This window comes from Drosophila novamexicana, unplaced genomic scaffold, assembly GCF_003285875.2.
Source record: "Drosophila novamexicana strain 15010-1031.04,08,12 unplaced genomic scaffold, DnovRS2.1 tig00001554-arrow-arrow-pilon, whole genome shotgun sequence".
In the NCBI taxonomy this organism is placed as follows: domain Eukaryota; kingdom Metazoa; phylum Arthropoda; class Insecta; order Diptera; family Drosophilidae; genus Drosophila; species Drosophila novamexicana.
The window spans coordinates 313,953-330,000 of NW_020824866.1; the positions used below are offsets into that span (position 1 = coordinate 313,953).

General features: G+C 38.3%; 2 protein-coding genes across 2 annotated transcripts in view; one reads left to right on the forward strand and one right to left on the reverse strand.

Moving 5' to 3' along the window:
- Positions 1–9,788: 9,788 nt before the first annotated feature.
- LOC115768006 (probable insulin-like peptide 6) lies at positions 9,789–14,215 on the forward strand. The gene is made up of 3 exons (XM_030712415.1): positions 9,789–10,114; positions 13,619–13,823; positions 13,902–14,215. Exons 2-3 carry the CDS (start codon positions 13,619–13,621, stop codon positions 14,039–14,041), a joined length of 345 nt encoding a protein of 114 aa, XP_030568275.1. The 5' UTR covers positions 9,789–10,114; the 3' UTR covers positions 14,042–14,215.
- Positions 14,216–16,008: 1,793 nt separating this feature from the next.
- LOC115768013 overlaps positions 16,009–16,048 on the reverse strand; it is a 904-nt gene continuing 864 nt past the window's right edge. Inside the window, exon 2 of the mRNA XM_030712425.1 lies at positions 16,009–16,048. This exon is cut by the window's right edge and continues 492 nt beyond it. The gene's annotated coding sequence lies outside the window, so the exon portion shown is untranslated.

The window sequence follows — 16,048 nt, forward strand, 5'->3', positions numbered from 1 at the left end:
GTGCGAATAATAATTTGAGTAACTTGAAGCCATGCAAAATCAAAATAAATAAACAAACTAAGAAAAATGTCTATTGATTTCTATATTCTCCATATATTCGCAAGTGTTCGAAAAACAAACGAAAAAAAAAAAATAATATGTTATCAGAAAGGGCGACTCATGCGCCAAAAATGCCCATTTTCAAACCAATTTCGTCTAGTTTTGATCAAGCAGCGATCAATGTACATTTGTGTGCTTGGCAGCTATTACCAGGCGTTGCGCGGCCCCCTTAAGCTTGGAACTTGAGACTGAGTCTTACAGTGAATAGTGGTCCGATGTTGATAAGATTTTGCATATGCACATATATGAGAATGATAATGAAACTAAAAACTTAAAAAGAAAATTTGGTTATAAAAAGCTGTCCATAACAGCACAAACTTTTCGACTATATGATATAGCGGCTCGATCCGGGCTGTTCCGATATTTGCAAGAGCTTAGCCTCAAGACTGAGAGACTAGTTCGCATAGAAATATATATATATCGAATAAAGTCGCCTGTGTTGAAGCTGATCTAGAATATATATACTTTATGGGCTCGGAGATGTCTCCTTGACAAAATTATAATAACCTCTACAAGACTAACAAAATATTGCTACAATAATTTTCTAGATGTCATGCCTAAAAGTGACTGCAGATAATAAAATATATCTGGCTTGAAGTTTTGCCTAGTATGCCCCATCGATAATTCTTGAATACACTCAGAGAAAAAAACGTTCCATGTTCTAGTCTTAAAGTGTTCAAATTTATAGACTCTTGTGCTTGAAATCTCTCCTACTCGAGAAATGATAAGTTTCTAAAAAGTTCATTCTAAAATTAGGAATTTTTAAGCCAGACCTGGCTGGAACTCAGTCAAAGTTGCTTGGTTTTTCGCTGAGTGCATGCAAAATCTTGACAAAAATGTTGCCGCTTAGGCTTTCAGCAATTTTGGCGCCGTTCTTGCCGGTTTATCCCACTGTGCGCCTGCAGTTCATTGGCAGCTGCCCGAAGGGGCTTTCGCATCCTGACCATGACCTCCGTCAGCAGTCGCCAACGACCCCGCCCCCCTCCTCCCTCCACTGCTCCAACAAGCAAACACCCCCCAAAAGCAGCCAAATGTATGTCTATGGCCGTTGGCGGCATTTTTGGCTTAAGGTCAAACAATGTTGTCCTTGTGCTTGTTGTTGTTGTTGCTGTCGCTGTTGTTGTTGTTGTTGTTGTTGTTGGCACAGGTCAAACGGTCGTCGCCAGTTTATTGACACCCGCGATTATTTCGCATTGTCTTTTTCTTTGCTTTTTCTTTTTGCTGTACTTTTGCTCTGATTTAAATTTAAATAATAACACGTACGTACGGCAGGGCCCGACTGTGAGATATCCTACACATTTGCACTATCTACTCAATCGATTTTAATCGATTGTTGGGAAACAGAGACGGAGTTATCGATAACTTGAACTGCATTTCCAACGTTAAGCCTCTAGTTCTTGAGATAGACGAATGCACAGAGAGACGAGGCAGGCAAAAACATATACCCTATATATCCTACATACCCTATATATCACATATACCCTATTTACCCTATTTACCCTATGTACCCTATATACATTATATGCCCGATATGCCATATATTCCCTATATATCCTATATACAATATATACCCTAGAACCATGTATACCCCATATACCAATTATACCCTATATACCCTATAAGCGCTATATACTCTATATACCATATATACCCTATATACCATTTATACCCTATATACCATTTATACCCTATGTAACCTATATACTCTATATACCCTATATAGCATAAATACCCTATGTACCCCATGTACCATTCATACCCTATATACCCTATATACTCTATATACTTTATATACCTTATATACCCTTTATACCCTATATACCCTATGTACTCTATATAACCTATGTACCCTATATACCATTTATACCCTATATACTACATATTCTCTGATATCGGCAGTGTCTGTTTACCTATGCTATAAACAATATCATGAAACCATCATGCCCTTTTTTAGCCATTTCAATCGGTATAAGGGCATACAAATCAGCGCAGATAATTTGCAAAGTTGTCGTAATACTTGCATTAAGGCTGCAAGCCGATATTGAACCGAACCAGTTCCGATCCGGAACTTCTAGCCTTAAACTAGACATAAAACTAGAAGCCATCACCCCAACCATCAGACAGACATATATATACTCTATATCTGAACGAAGAGTCGCATCAATCTGGGCAACTACAGGAGTAAGGGATCAAGTTATCTATTCTCTTAATATTGCATCCATTTTGCCCAACTCGAAAAAGAAATTAGGTCCCTGAGCTTTGGTCAGCCATATTAAAGCCATGCTAGTTTCATTTAGATCGGACTCTAAGCACCGATTTAAGCAGCTCGCATTTTCTGAGAGTGTGCCTGGGTTTGGTTTTCCAGCAGACCTGGATAAAGACAAGACCTGATGCCGGAAAGATCTAGGCATTTTACAGCTGACAGAAAAAGAGAGAGAGAGAGAGAGAGAGAGAGAGAGTGCAAGAGTGAGAGAGAGGAAGAGAGAAAGTACAGCGAGCGGTTCAGAATACTTCCTTGAGCAATTCCGGCGAGCTGACTCCAAAGAGAAATGGTTAGCCAGGAAGCAGCCCTGAATGTCGCAAATAATGTAAATATGTAAAAGGAAGAGTTGAATTGTTTTGAATTACATTGAATTAGGAGGCGAACCACTGGTTCGAACCAGGGCTGCAAGCACGCAAATCAAATCATCGCTGGCTCTGTTCGTAAAGCGGAAAACATTTCAAAGAGAACAGTTCACGGCCTGGTTCGAGAACTGGTTTGCTTTAAGGTACGGCTCATGGTTAATTGGTTCGTTGCAATAACTGTTTGCAGCCCTGGCACGAGTCGAGAACGGAACCAGCGACAACGAACATATGCAACAAATTGAACGCATCGAATATGTATGCATATGATATGATCATATCATATTTACTTGAGCCATTCGAACTAGTTATATCAGATAGTATATGGTAACATATATGTAGGTTAGATCGTTCTCGATGAGATGCTCATTGTCGGGCAGCAGCTGGTCATAGAGATCGAATGGTATCTCCTCTTCGGTCAGGGTGACCACCAGGGCATCGTTGAGGAAATCGGCATCGATGTCATACATTGGCCCCAGCTCCTCCTCGCCGTCGTCGTCGAGATCGATAAACAGGGGCGGCATCTCTGGCATCGGCATGGCTATGTCCTGGGGGGGGGGAACTGTGCAGCATATTTGTGTAGTCTGCCACAGCTGGAAGCTGCCATCCGATTGGCTCACCTGTTGCACGGAAAAATCTCTTGTAACTCACGGCACAAGCTATAAGCTGTTTTGTTGGTTGGACGTTGGAGATATAATGTTTATCTTTCTCTCAGCAATTGAATTAACAAATTCACCAAAGTCCCTTCCAGACTGGCTGTGCTGTATGAAAACCTAATGCCTCATGCCAAAGATAGCTTAGGCTTTGCCTACTGAAGCTACAGTTTCCGGGTTCGAAATGTTTTTGAAACTGGGCCAAAACAAAACCAAAACCGATTCGGAGCAGGCCACTTTTTAAGATACACCCATGAGCAAGGCAGTTTCTGCAACTCAACTCCAAAACTTGCGGACGAGTTTCGATTTTCGAGGCAAAATTTACAATTATTTCCATGATTACAATTGATTTTTTTTTCAACAATTTTTCGTATTTTTTAACACAAATTCTTAAATCTTATCGAAATTCGGCTTCTCGAGCAAATCTCTTAGGCTTTCATTTGTGAGGTCTGTTACGGGTTCGATTCCTCTTAAGGAACCTATTTTAAATTTTCCTTTTTTTACTGCTAAATGCAGTAATATATAATTTGTTTTCGATAGTCGATAACTTGCCCCGTTGCCAAGCAATCGATAAAAATCGTTATCGAAATTCGGCTTCTTGAGCAGTTCTCTTAGGCTTTCATTTGTGAGGTCTGTTACGGGTTCGATTCCTCTTAAGGGACCTGTTTTTTATTTGTATTCAGGGTCTCCCCTGGTCGGGAGCTCCCGCCTTGAGCCTCTTGCTTGCATAACCAAATTTTTAAGTAAATTTCCATTGATTTGTTGAATTTATGTTGTTTTGGGATTTCTCAAAAAAAACAACATACATATTTGAACTTTGGCTGAGTTCCGAGTATAATGCAGCCATGTTGAAAACAATTCCGGGAAGTGCTTCGCCTGGGAACTGGGCAAAGGATTGCAATTGGCATATACTATGTGTATGTATGTGTGTGTGTGTGTATGTATGTGCATGTGTGTGCATGTATTTAACCTTGGGCCTGGGCTGGCAGGGGTTGGTGCGAGTGGGGCTCGGGTTCGGCTGAAAATATTTGGAAATATTATAAATAAATCGATTTTTAGCGGAAAATTCAAAGTTCACATATTTGATGTGAATTTGCCGCGCTGTTTGTTATTTGTTTACATTTGTTGTAGTTGTTTTAGTTGTTGTTGTTGTTGTTGGCACTGCAAGCGTCTGGAATGGACTCTCGTCTAGGCCTGGTATCGCACCGCCCGCCAGCCCCGTCAGCCGCTTCTCGCTTCTGGGTCAATAATCTGCGTCTGAGTCGCAGTGTTGCACTGGCGCCCACTTGTCGCGCATGTCAATCAATGAAGATCCAATTTTAGCACAAGTAAACAATATTTGCACGCTGGGCCGCCTCTGGCCGATCCGTCATCAACTTCATCATCATCATCATCATCATCAGCACGCATAGATTCCAATTCCGTCTATCTCCCTAGCTGGGGTAGCCGCCCACAAGCCTTATCGCATCTCTCTCTCTCTCTCTCTCTCTCTCTCTCCCACTCTCTCCCTGTCTCTGTCTCTTTCTCTGTCCCTGTCTCAGAGATTCGATAACTCCCATGTGCACCTACATTCGCCGGGCACTGGTGAAAGGAACACAAGTTTGTCATAGGAGCTCCACAAGACATTCATCGCATCGGTCTCTTTCGTAGGCTATTTTTTTCAATTTTTCTTGGCCTACCTTATTTTTTTTAGATCAACATTTAGTACATTTTAGATCACATAAGAATTTCCCTTTATATGTGAGCTGAACGCGAGCTAAATGAGATTAGATGCGTGAGCCTTTATAAATGCTCAATTTTAGATCATATCCAACATTTTAGATCACATAAATATGATGTAAAATTGAATACATTTTCTGAATTTTTGCCTAGCTAGACTTAATCTAAGGTTTCATATATACTTAAAAATTCTTACTTTTAGATCAGCATTTTAGATCACATTGTAAGTATTCATGTAAACCTTTTAGAAACTCGACACTTTGTTTATGCGAGTATTTAGTACATGCAGTCACATCTCTCATTTTTAGATCAGCATTTACAGCGTGTTAGATCGCTACTCCAATTTTTAGATCGCAATTCCCAGTATTTTACATTATTGAGTATTCTATTGGGCTTAAGCTTAAATTTAACCAGTTTTAAGTTTACAACCTTGTAAACGCACTTTTTAGTGTACTAAAAAATGTAACCACTATTTTTAGCTATGCGCTCTCCTGTGATCCCAATCGTTGGTTTGGAGTACCATCAACGTTTTTAAAAGTTATTGACATATAAATTCCCAGTATTTTAGTTCATATGCTTCTTCAGCATGGCTATTTTGACATTCAACAATTTGATTTAACATATTGATTTCTAAGCCTGATTCGTTCGATTATCGAATTCGCCTTGAATGTAACGGTATCCATGCGAATCTCTCTTGTCAATTCGCTGAGTCTTGCTCATCGTCTAGACTTTGAACCGTGTTGCGTACACAACGCTGTCGCCAGTAAAACACGCCCCAACCCGCCCGCCCTGCCTCAGCAGCAACAATGCCAGTCCCAAAACCCGACGCTCCAGACCCGAGACCCAACCCTCCGCTTATCAAAACAAAAACAAAAACCAACAAAAAAAAAAAAAAAAAAATCTATACATACATATATTAAAAAATAAAAACAAAACTGACTTGAAAATCTCATGCATATTGCTCTTTAGCTGGCCCGTTATTGCTCTCTCGCTCTCTCGCAGCCTCGCTACTGCACAGCGGCGCTAGCTTTGTGTCTCCGTTAGATTGTGCTAAAAATAGGGGGGGTCTACGATTGGGCGCGCGTTGTTATTTTTAATGGAAACTAGATCACGTTGAATTCACGTTGGCGTTGTTTACGTTTTCACTGGCGTTACGCCCACAGGCTGCAGTCGTCGTTGCCGTTGTCGTTGCCGTTGTCGTTGTCGTTGTCGCGGGTTTCCGTTCTTCGTTCACGGCTGGCTGCAACAAACAGCAACAACAACAACAACAGCAGCAGCAGCAGCAGGCGAAGCAACCAAAACATCAACAACATGCCTTATCAGAGAGCGCGTTACCGTTATCAAAGCAGCACTCACATATGACACACACACACACTTACACGCGCGCACGCACACACACACACACACACACACACACACACACACACACATACACATGTATTGCTCATGTGCGTAATAGATGCTCCGCAACAAGCCAAGGACCCAAGTAATACGCACCTAAAAAACTACTTTACACTGTTATTAGCCAGCTTTAACTAGGCTCTCTCTCTCTCTCTCTCGCTCTCTCTCTGTTAGTGCTGCAGTTGCCACATTGCGGGGAAAACCCACTTAAATGTTACAAAAAAAAAAACTTAAAAAAAAAACAATCGTCATAAACAATAGCAAAGTTCGCTCATAAGCCTTATCTGCCTGTCCCATGCCAATTAAAACCACAAAAAAAAATACGTATGTATATGTATGTATGTATGTATGTATGTACATAAAAACGAAAACTTGCAATTCTTCACAATTGCTTGGCATAAATAACATATTTACATGCATATGTATATTAGTATGTGTGCACATACATAAGCAGTCGATGGCACGATAACAGTGCCAATTGAGCATCATCTGTACGAACGCAGCCTGGCATCTTGCCTCCTGCTCTGGCTGCCGCACTTATCAGCTGATCATCGGCAAGGCATTTGCTCAACTGGTTTGCCAACTAGAATTCCCAGAACAGCAACAGCAACAATAACAATATCAATAAGAGTGCACAGGTTAATAAATGTTGGCTGCCAGCCGACCCCAAACAGGCCGCAGTCGCGGCTCAAGCGTGAGAGAAGGAGAGGGAGATAGATGGATGCTGTTTATGCTACTGTCACTCGCTGATGGATTCACTCTAGTTGTTCTTTTTGTTTGCATTGTTGTTCGTCGTGTACTCAAACCGATAACGCACACAAAATGCACTTGCAATGTCCAAGTGTGCGTGTGTGTGCGTATGTGTGTGTGTGCGTGCGTGCATGTGTGTGTGTACTTTGTTCAACAGCAAATAATATTAATATTGTCATTGTTATTGTTATTAATGCTGAATACAGCACACACACACACACACACACACACACATACACTCATGCTGTGTGTGGCAACAGTGACCCCTCGCTGTTGATTTCCATGTGTCATGGACAATACTTTTCGAGGGTGGCCAAAAGCTGTCTAAAGGGGGGGGGGGGGGGGGGGGGGGGGGCAGACACGTGTACATTTCTTTAAACAGAATAGTATTAGAAAATTAAACGCAATAAATAAACGCATAAGGGCAGATATATGTATGTTGTAATTGAACAATAGTAAAAGTATTATACACATGTTATAAACATTTGTGATATTTTCTTTTTTCTTGAAGTTACCTGCAAATATCTACATACATATGTCATATGAAATGTATAACATAATTTTGTATTTGTTTAAAATCGTTTTTCTTATTATTTGTTTTAGACTGCTTTCGCAGGCTTGAAACCAATGTGCGGAAACAGTGCAAAGCACAGTTGGGGCAGAGTAAGGCGAATTATGTATAAGTACATGCGTATGCATGTGTGCATGTGCATGAATGTGCATGCATGTATACTTGATGAATATCATTTCAGCAACGGTTACTCGGCTGCTGTGGCGAGGCAAGGCGAGGCTTCGTGAGGCGCTTGCAGCACACAAAGAATTCTTTTTCAATTTGGCTGTGAAACAATAAGCAACGAATGCCTTAACAACAAATTCTAATAATAATAGCTGCTGCCGCTGCTAATAGCTTTAACTGTAACTGTGCAAATTAAAAAAAAAATAGTAATAATAAGAAATACACGAATTGATCAACACTATAAAAAGGGAACCGAAATCGATTCGCAATCAAAAACCAATCGAATTTTGTGTGAATCACTAGACGAAGGCACGCAGGAAGCGGCAGGGTTGTCAAATTAACAAACAGTAATCAAAAAAAAGAAGAAAATAACAAAATAGAAAGAGAAGCCACAGCGAGGGAGGAAACAAGCAGGGGACAAGCGATAGACCAACTCAATAAAGCAAGCAAACAAACAAACAAACAATTCTTACAAGTGCCTTGAGTGCAAGTGTATGTGTGTGTGCGTGTCTGTTCGTGTGCGTGTGCGCGCGTGCGTGCGTGTGTGCTGTTGTGTTTCGTATAAAATGAGATAACAACAAGACGCACAGCAGGCCGCAGGCCGCAGTCCGTAGGCCGCAGTCACAGCCACAGTCTGAGTCGGGAGTCTGCGTCTAATTATAGCACACTGGTCGCTAAAAATACAATTCACATCAATTCTCTGCGTCAGCCACAAACACTGGCAAACAAATCAACAGGCAAACGCAGCCAGCAAGCTCGTCGCACACACAGTGCGCCAGAGAGCGGCCAAACAACAGGAGAGAGGAGAGAGAGAGAGAGAGAGCGCGCTGCAGAGAGCAAGTGCGTATGAGTGTGTGTGTGTGTGTGGCGAGAGGTTACAATTTCGTAATAAGCGTGCAGCTTGACGAAGCAGCTGATTGTCTATTTGATATTTGCCGATAGCGAGACACACAGCACACAATACACAGACGCAGGCGTGGGTGGACGGGGAACCGATCCCGAGCTGAGACGCCAGACGAGCAGGCTTAAAACAACAACAAAAGCAAAATAAGAAGAAGCAGCAGAAAAAAAGGCTGCAAGGGCAACAGCACGAAATACGCGTTAAGCTTAGTCAGCGAAAGCCCCCAACAACAACAACAGCAGCCAGCGCAGGAGCGCAATTGCAGCTGCGTGCGTGTGTGTGTGTGTGTGTGAGAGCGAAACAAGCGAGAGAGAGAGGAAGAGAGCGAGAAGTCGAGAGAGCCGCGCACGTCTGGGCAAAGAGTCGTTTGATCAACGCGCTGAGCCTGCTCATCAAAGCGCGTTCCAAATCCAAGCCAAACGCATCGTTGGGTCGTGCGCTCGACCGCTTTTAACAGTACTCGATTGGTGGTTTTCAGGACCCCAACTACAAGAACCGGAACCAGAACCAGAACCAGAACCAGAACCAGCGACAACAACAACAACAATAAAACTAAACAACAACGAAATGCAACAAAATCGCAAAGCAGCGCGCGTTACCATCAAACTGTTCAAAAAACATAATCCAAAGACACCGCCCGCAAATTAGCCCAGACTCTCTTAATATCGATCATTTTGCATCGATGCCAATTAGCTAAGCACAATAATTAATAATTGCATTTATTAATATATTAGCATTATTACTGTCGACTTTCTATTATATTTTTATATTTTTTAATTATTATTATAATTTTTTTTTTTGCATTTTTTTTTTTTGTGCACGTAAACGTATCCTGCACAAACTGTTATTATTATTATTATTGTAACAATTTTTTTTTTTTTTTTTCGTATCTATACACACATGTTATTTAATATTTTTTTTTTCCGTGGCAATTGATTGTGATTTTCGAAACTGTGTGTGATTGCAAAAGAACGACAACAAAAAGAAAGTTCCTTAAGCAAGTGATAAGTTAAAAACAGAAAACAAATAACAAAAGCAAAAGCAAAAAAAACAAAAAAATAAAAACAATAACAAAAAGCGCGCAAATCAAGAACCGCGTTTAAACAAAAGGACACGATAACCCCGCTGAATTTGGAGCAGTTGCGCTTCGTCCCCCAACACCCCGCCCCCAGCCCGAAAAGCCCAAACGGAAGTGAGATTCAAACAACAATCAACCAAGCTTAGCATGCCAAAGTAAGTATAATTAAGTAGAATTATTAAACAACTAGAAATAGTACAAGTAAGTACAGGCATCAGCTCTTCGATGGTTTGTTTCTTATTCTTATGTAAAATGCTAGAAAAACTACAATTGAGATATTTTCCAACACTTTTCATCAAAAGACTAGAAATAGTACAAGTAAGTACAGGCATCAGCTATCGAAGAGGTTTGTTTCTTATTCTTATGTAAAATGCTAGAAAAACTACAATTTTCCAACACTTTTATTTTGGTATACAGCAAGCAAAGGAAGAATACGTTTCAGATATTTTCCAACACTTTTCATTAAACAACTTAAAATAGTATAAGTAAGTACAGGCATCAGCTATTTAAGAGGTTCGTTTCAGATATTTTGCAACACTTTTCATTGCCTAAAATTGTTATAAAGAAAGAATGCATTTGAAAAATTTTCCAACACTTTTGATTGTTATAGGGGAAGAATATGTTTCAGATATTATCCAACACTTGTTATGGCTATAAGGCGAGCAAAGGAAGAATACATTTGAGATATTTTCCAACACTTTCAATTGTTATAGAAGAATCAAAGAAAGAATACATTTGAGATATTTTCCAACACTTTTTGTTGATATAAATGATTGAAAGCAAGAATACATTTGAGATATTTTCCAACACTTTTTTATTACTGTCAGTGATGCGAATAATGAATTGATTTGAAGATATTTTCCAACCGTTTAAATTGGTTTAAAAGAATGAAAGAGAGACTTTTTTTAAATATTTTCCAACACTTTTGATTGCTGCAAAAACCTTGGACAATGTGCAAAACCTAGGCTTACGAACCGAGCCCCGAACTCCGAACACTTCAACGCTTGGAATTCGCTTCTCATAATGTTATCTAATACGAAATATTGAATATTTAACAAACAACCGCAAAATAACGAGTTAATTGTTGCAAAAAGTATGCTACATGAATTGCACACGAGCCCGAAGCAAGAAATAAATGCGACTCCAATTGGAAATGCCAATTGGAAACCAGTAAGAAGCGCATACAATATTGTACAAAGGAGGTGTTTGAGGATACAGTGAAAAATGAAAAGTGAAAAATGGGCCTGATTACCACTCGGAAATTGATAAAGCCGCAAACTCAACAGTTTTCGAATTGCTTTATCTGTTAAACTAGTTTTGACTTTCAACACAACCTTGCCCTCATGGTACTACGAATCGAAACTTTGGTTCCCATCAGATGCCACTTGTGACTGAACAATATACTATATATTTATGTATGCATAGAGCAAAACAACATTGTACATAAGACACATGCTCATATTGTATATATATATATATATATATATATATATATGCTATAGTCTCAAGATCTTGTTTTTATAGTAGAGATTATGCTCGAGTACTTTTTTTTTTGGGGTGCTGACACCTCGAATGGGGCATTGTTTTAAAGAACAATAAAAAAAAAAAAGTAAAAACGATTTTTTTTTTTTAAATATTCTTTTTACTTTTTTTTACGTATTTTAATTTATTTAATTTTTTATTATATTATTTGTGTTTGCTTTTCGATTTAAATAAATTCATATGTTCCAAATGATAAGCACAACAAGCTCGGGTTTATTTTTAAACATTGAAGTTTATGTAAATATTTCCTGGGCCGCGCGACGCAAACAAAAACAGAATCTGTGAAAGGAATGGTATATGGAAAACACAATAATATTTGATATTGATAAGAACTGCGGGCCCAGAGTTGCCGCCGTCTCGTCGAGATACGCAGGGCACAATGACTATTCGTATTCGTATTCGTATTCATGTTCGGACTTGGGCTACAATTCAACAAGCCTTTGAATGGACATCAATCAGACACTCCGATTTCGATAAGATATAGATAGATCTAGATAAGATAGGTCTAGTTAAGATAGGTCTAGAAGTCTGTTTGGGACTTTTAGATGGATATTCTAAGGTCTAAGACCTGTAAAACAGCAAGGATATTATTTGGCTCAAAGTATGTAAAAAAAGAACATTCAAAACACGTATTGCTTATATCATGTTATAATCTATTTATTCCATTCAGTCAGTTACGACTTAGTGAGCTTTTCCCATTGCGAGTCCTTTTTATAGTTTATTACCCTATCCTGACTGGCAGATACTCTACTCCCCCTAGATGTCTTTCTTGAATCGAACACAAGGATTTGCTTCTTGTTGTTGAATATTTGTATTCATTTTGCCAAGTTTAGTGTACGTAGTTCATACAATTTTCGATGTCTCAAAACAATGCAGATAAATCCATTCTGCGCAGGGCTTAGGAGAACTATATATACTTGAAATTTCAAGAGTCTGGTCCCAGATCGATACTTTCCAAACACGAACAGGCAGACATGGCTAATTGGACTTAGCTCATCGTCCTGATTAAGAATTTGTGTTTTTTAAGGTGCCGGAGAGGTCATCTTCTTACGCCAATGACATTTGCAGCAATTTATTGCAACCTCTTCATCTTCTTCTCAGTCAAATAATAACAATACAAATAATAATAATATTAACTATGTCAATAATAATAATAATCATTATAGTTATAGTGAAAATAACAATAATGCTACTAAAATTATTAATGATGAATATAACAATATAAAAATTAAGAATAATAATCATTTTTATTATGATAATAACAAATTGATAATAATAATTAAAAATATTAATGATAAATATGATTTCTAATAATAATACCCATTGAAATAATGATAATGATAAGAATACAAATTATAATCATTTGCAATAATAAGAATAATAATCATGGATAAACGAATGATAGTAATATGATAATAATAATAAATAAAACGATAGTAATAAAGTTAATAATGATAACAATAATAATAAAATAATAAAAATTATATATAAAACGATAATGATAATGATAATAATAATAATAACAATAATAATAATAATATTATAATATAATATAATATTATTATAATTGATAGAAAATTAGTCAATAAAAATAACAAGTATTTTTACAATTATAATTAATTAATAATGACATTACTCATTAGCAATATAACAATAATAACAAGAACAATAATTCGAATAATATTAAGATAATAATAATAATAGAAACAACGATATGGATAACAATAATAGTAATAGCCAAATATTATAAAATGATAATAATAATGATGATGAGTAATAAAATAATACTAATACAAACAATAATAATAGTGAAGCTAAAAATAAAACTAATCAAAATATATATATTATGCAATACCTTTAATATTTATAATGACAATAAAGAGCATTATAAATAATAATAACAATAATAGTTATAATTGCATTAGACCCAATAATGTATTAGAGACAATTCATTGATGGCCTTCTTAACTTCTTATTTGATCTCTTAACTCTCTTCTAGTTCTATAAATTAACAATTTCTTTTTCGATTTAACATTATATATATATTTCTAAGTGATGTTATTCGAACTGAGAAAAAAACGACTAATTCGATTTGATTTTGATTTCGTGCATTGCAGATGATTTGCTCGCTGCCAAGCTCAACCTTCCTGCCACTGCTGGCCGCAGTAGTGTGTTTGGCATTCGGCCTGTCTCTGGTGGCCGGCACACCGATCGCGTTCACGCCCGAGGATCTGGAGATCAAGCATCGCTGCAGCAAGGATCTGGCCGAGACCATCAACTTCATCTGTCAGGGTCGCACCGTCTCGCTGGGTCAGCTATATCGTAAGTGCACAAAATGTGCCTTAGCCCAGCTTAAATATTAGCTTCATGCTAATTTCATATTGTCTTTCATTTATACAGCCCAAAGCTTTGGCAAGCGCAGCAAGCGTTTCGCTGCCGATGACACCTTCTACAGGCCACTGCAGAATGGGCCCATACACGAATGCTGCCTGCGCGCCTGCGGCTATCCCGAGATACGTCAATATTGTGCGCCCGATTAGGGACTACATCCATATACATAATCATATTTAGATGCATTAGGCAATGCCAGCTGATGTTGCCCAACCAATCAACCAACACCCACCCACCCACACACACACACACAGACACACACATACACACACCCATACATACTAAGTATATTGTATTAACTTAAGCTATGCACTAATAAAAATCTATACAACTATGAGAGCAATACAGATCCAATTTATAGCAGCCCATCATCCATGCAATCTATCCCGTTTACGAACGCATTTCCAATGAAACTCTATCAAAGTTAATTTTTTTTATCGGATTTGCGCTTAGTCAAAAAATCCGAAAGCTGGGATTATATATAATCGATATACAGAATCGATAAATGATAACTGGCGTCAGTCTTTGGCCATGTGAAGTAAACATTCGATTGACAAGAAATCACTTTTAAGATTTGGTATTTTTGGCTCTTCGATGGCGAGATAAGCGCAAAACAGTTGCATTTTCAGATATCGATATTTATCGATTTTGTAGTAAAGCCTGTCTTCATCGTAAATATACCTCTTTATAAATATACTAAATTTTCAAAAGCTAGATGCTTGGAAATGGACTCATTTGTCAAGTTATGCACAACAATCGATATATATCGATATCATATCAGAAAAGGGGAACATATATCCCAGATAAGATAACTCGTCCAAGATTTAATGCCCTTGTAAACATTTGCCTTATGACCTTGGAGCTATGTGAGAACTGTAAAGCTTGTAAATGCTCAGGTTGATCTTGGGAAAAGTGAAAAATTGACCATAGAAAGCTAAAGCTATATAATATATATATGTATCAGATCTGGATGGGATTATGGGAATTTGTAAGGAGCATACTCAAATTGAGAAATTAAGAAATGCCGTTTGTTGTACAGATATCTTATGTAGCAAAAGTGTTTCTCACAAAAGCTCAGTTTTCGTCCGATCGCTCCTATGGTAACTATATGATATAGTTGGCCGATTTTGATAAGAATTAACATACGTTTATGGAGCATAGCAAGACTTATAAATGAAGAAGTTTTTGAAACATCGAGCAATCGTTCCTATGGAAACTATATGATATAGTGGCTCGATCCGGGCTGTTGAGATATTTGCAAGAGGAGAGCCTGAAGATTGAGAGACTAGTTTGCTTTTGGCTTTATCAAGTCGCCTGTTGATGCGGATCTAGAATGTATATACTTTATGGGCTCGGAGATGTCGTCTTCGATGCGTTACACGTTTCATGACCAAATTGTGATACCCTCTAGAAGGGCATATATGTAGATTGTAAGCTGATTCTGGCAGAGTAAATATTTCCAGTCGACTAAGCCGACCTAATCCTGCTCAGGAATATATATTATATATTATATATATATACATATATGCCCTACAGGGCCGGAGATGCTGCCTTCTGCCTGCCTTTGCGCAGGTTGGGTTTAGGAACTGTTGATTGTATTACGTGCTACATAGATATATGTATGAATGTATGTATGTATGTGTGTGTGTATGTATGTATGTATGTATGTATGTATGTATGTATGTATGTATATATATATATGTGTGTGTGTATATAGTGCATAAGTTCACATATGCCTATGCTTAGAGTCCTTTTGTATTGGGCTTCGGGATCTATTGAAAATTAAATTGAATAGCTTCCGTGAAAAACACATTAATGTGAGCCTTTAAAATGTTATCTCTCCCTCTCTCCCTTTCTCTGTTGCTCTGGCTCTGTGTGTGTCGCTCTCTCTCTCTCTCTCCCTCTCCGTCTCTCTGGCTCATTCGAGTCCTTTGGCCTTTTTAGCCCACAAATAGGTTTGCGCAGAGAAGGACATTTGACATCAATGCCAATGGGTGGGTGGGTTACTCTTCTTCATAAAATACGCTTCGTTGACCTTTTTTGTAAGATGTGAGAGGGGGGAGGGGGGTGGGGGTTGGGATTACTGAATGGGGGTCAGATGACTGCAAATTATGTCACGAGCGGCAATTCGGATGATTTTTAATGATGTTGAAATC